The 2026-nt window shown below is 58.6% G+C and overlaps 1 protein-coding gene across 1 annotated transcript; it reads right to left on the minus strand.

Annotated features, from left to right (window-relative positions):
* Positions 1–718: 718 nt before the first annotated feature.
* Positions 719–1952, minus strand: LOC113962966 (natterin-3-like; the record flags this gene model as incomplete). Its single annotated transcript, XM_027673755.1, has 1 exon — positions 719–1952. A coding segment is annotated over one exon (1002 nt), but the record flags the coding sequence as incomplete, so codon positions are not given.
* Between the last annotated feature and the right edge of the window lie 74 nt (positions 1953–2026).

The raw sequence follows: 2026 nt of genomic DNA on the forward strand, positions 1-2026 counted from the left end.
AAAAGTTTTAATGAATTAAGTTTTAAAAAATATTTTTAAAAAAATTATTTACATTTATTGAAGAAAAAGGAATTAAAATTGTAAAGGAAACGTAACTAAAGTTTTAAAATTATTTTTAAATTCAAGTTTTTAAATTCTACAGGGAACGTAGATGGGAAAACTGGCGTTCTCGTTTGTTTCACCCTCATTTTGTGGGACTTTTTTTGGGGAAAACCAAAGAATTCTCCAGGAAAAAATGGATTTTGGGGTTCTGCCCCCTCCCTCCGCCAGACACAGCAGGACCCTGGTGAGTTGTCAGCTCTGCTCACCCTCGGTGCCCACCTGGTGCCCCCTCACTGTGCCCGGAGCCGGAATTCCTGGTGCAGCTGGATGGAAAAGGGCACCCAGAGGGGGGGTCTGGGCTACTCCCAGCCCCCGGGACCCCCTCACGTCTCTGAGGACACCCCCCTCCCCCAGGAAATTTGAGGTCTCCCCAAATCCCTGTTTCCCTCCCTTCAGGCAATTTGGGGTCTCCCCAAATCTTTTCTCTCCCCCCCCCCTAAAATTTGGGGTATTCCCAAATCCCTGCGTTCCCCCCAAGCTCCCTGGGTCCCCTCAGATCTCTGGGACACCCCTCCCAACATTCCAGGACTCCCAATCCCTCTCCACCCTCCAGTTCTGGACTGTCCCAGGGACTCCCCATCCCAGATTCCACAGAATTTTTGGAGCAAACAGGGAATTCAGTCAGAAAATGCCATGGTTTTGCACAGTTTTGCCGTGTGGTTTCAGAAAGGGATAAAGGTCACGCCACAAAAAGCAAAAATACGGGAAAACCCACCAAATCCAAGCACTGCCCTGCATCCCAAGCTGCTGCTATTGCATTTTGTGGGATTATTTAGGGAAAAAACACCAGGAAAAATCTTTGGGGAGGAATTTTGGGATCCAGCCCAAAGCCCAGCACAGGTCCCTTCCTATGCTGGACACGGCGGGACCCCGGCGAGTTCCCGGCACCGCTCAATCCCGGCACTGACCCCAGTGACCCCCCGGGTCTGTGCCCAGCCCGTGACCCCCACGCTGTGCCGGGATCCATCCCGGAATTCCCGGCGGAGCCGGGCGGTGAACATCACCCGGAGGTCTCTCTGTCGTCCCCGGAGCACCGCGGTGCATTCCGAGCGCGCCGGGACCTCCTCCCGCGCCTCCCGGGGCCCGTGGGACACGAATTTGGCGCTGCTGGCCCCCCCCACCCAGGGCAGGGAGGTGACATTGGTCACAGCCCAACCTGTCCCGGTGAGGACCAGCGGGGCCGCCCGCAGCATCCCGAGCACGGAGACCAGCGCGGGGTGATCCGAGCCCCACGTCTGCTCCGTCTCCGTGGCCCCTTCCAGGAGGGCAGAGCCCGGGGCCGCCCGGCAGCCCTCGTTCCGCACCGGAGCCTCGGCCAAGGCCACGTCCTCGGAACGTTCCAGGGCCGCGCTCAGGTTGTAGGCCACGTCCACGATGGAGACGTCGGACGGGCCCGTCTTGACCACCAGGACTTGATACCACTTGTACCAAACCTCCTCCCCTCCCAGCGCCACGAAAAGCGCCCGGTGCTCCTTGGAGACCTTTCCCAGCCCATCCCGGCTCCGCCCCACGAAGACGTCGACCGACGGACAACTCTCCACGGCGTTTTCCGGGACGGTGCCGAAGGAATCGTCCGCCCAATCCAAGGCCTCGAAGCCGCCGGCGTTGACCAGGATGCTGAAGCTGGAGGTGCTCTTCTCCTGCCCCCTGTTTGGGAAGTGGCAATAGGGGCCCCTGACGGGGTCGTAGGAGCCGGAATTGCAGCCGAGCTCCGTGGTGGAACAGACGAATTCCAGGCGCCCGGAGCGGCGGTTCCGGCTGGAGACGGCGTCGGGGGGAAGGTGGCCTTGGAAAAGCTCCCACTTGAGGTGGGAAGGGGGGCCCTGGTCTCGCTTGATGGGACTGTCTGAGGAGGGAATGGGGGGGTTTGAAAAAAGGGGAGGAGTTTTTGGGAAAAGGAGGGAATTCTGCCCCGGACTGGAGG

The sequence above is a fragment of the Neopelma chrysocephalum genome, unplaced genomic scaffold, assembly GCF_003984885.1.
Source record: "Neopelma chrysocephalum unplaced genomic scaffold, ASM398488v2 Primary Assembly neopelma1_186399, whole genome shotgun sequence".
Lineage (NCBI taxonomy): Eukaryota > Metazoa > Chordata > Aves > Passeriformes > Pipridae > Neopelma > Neopelma chrysocephalum.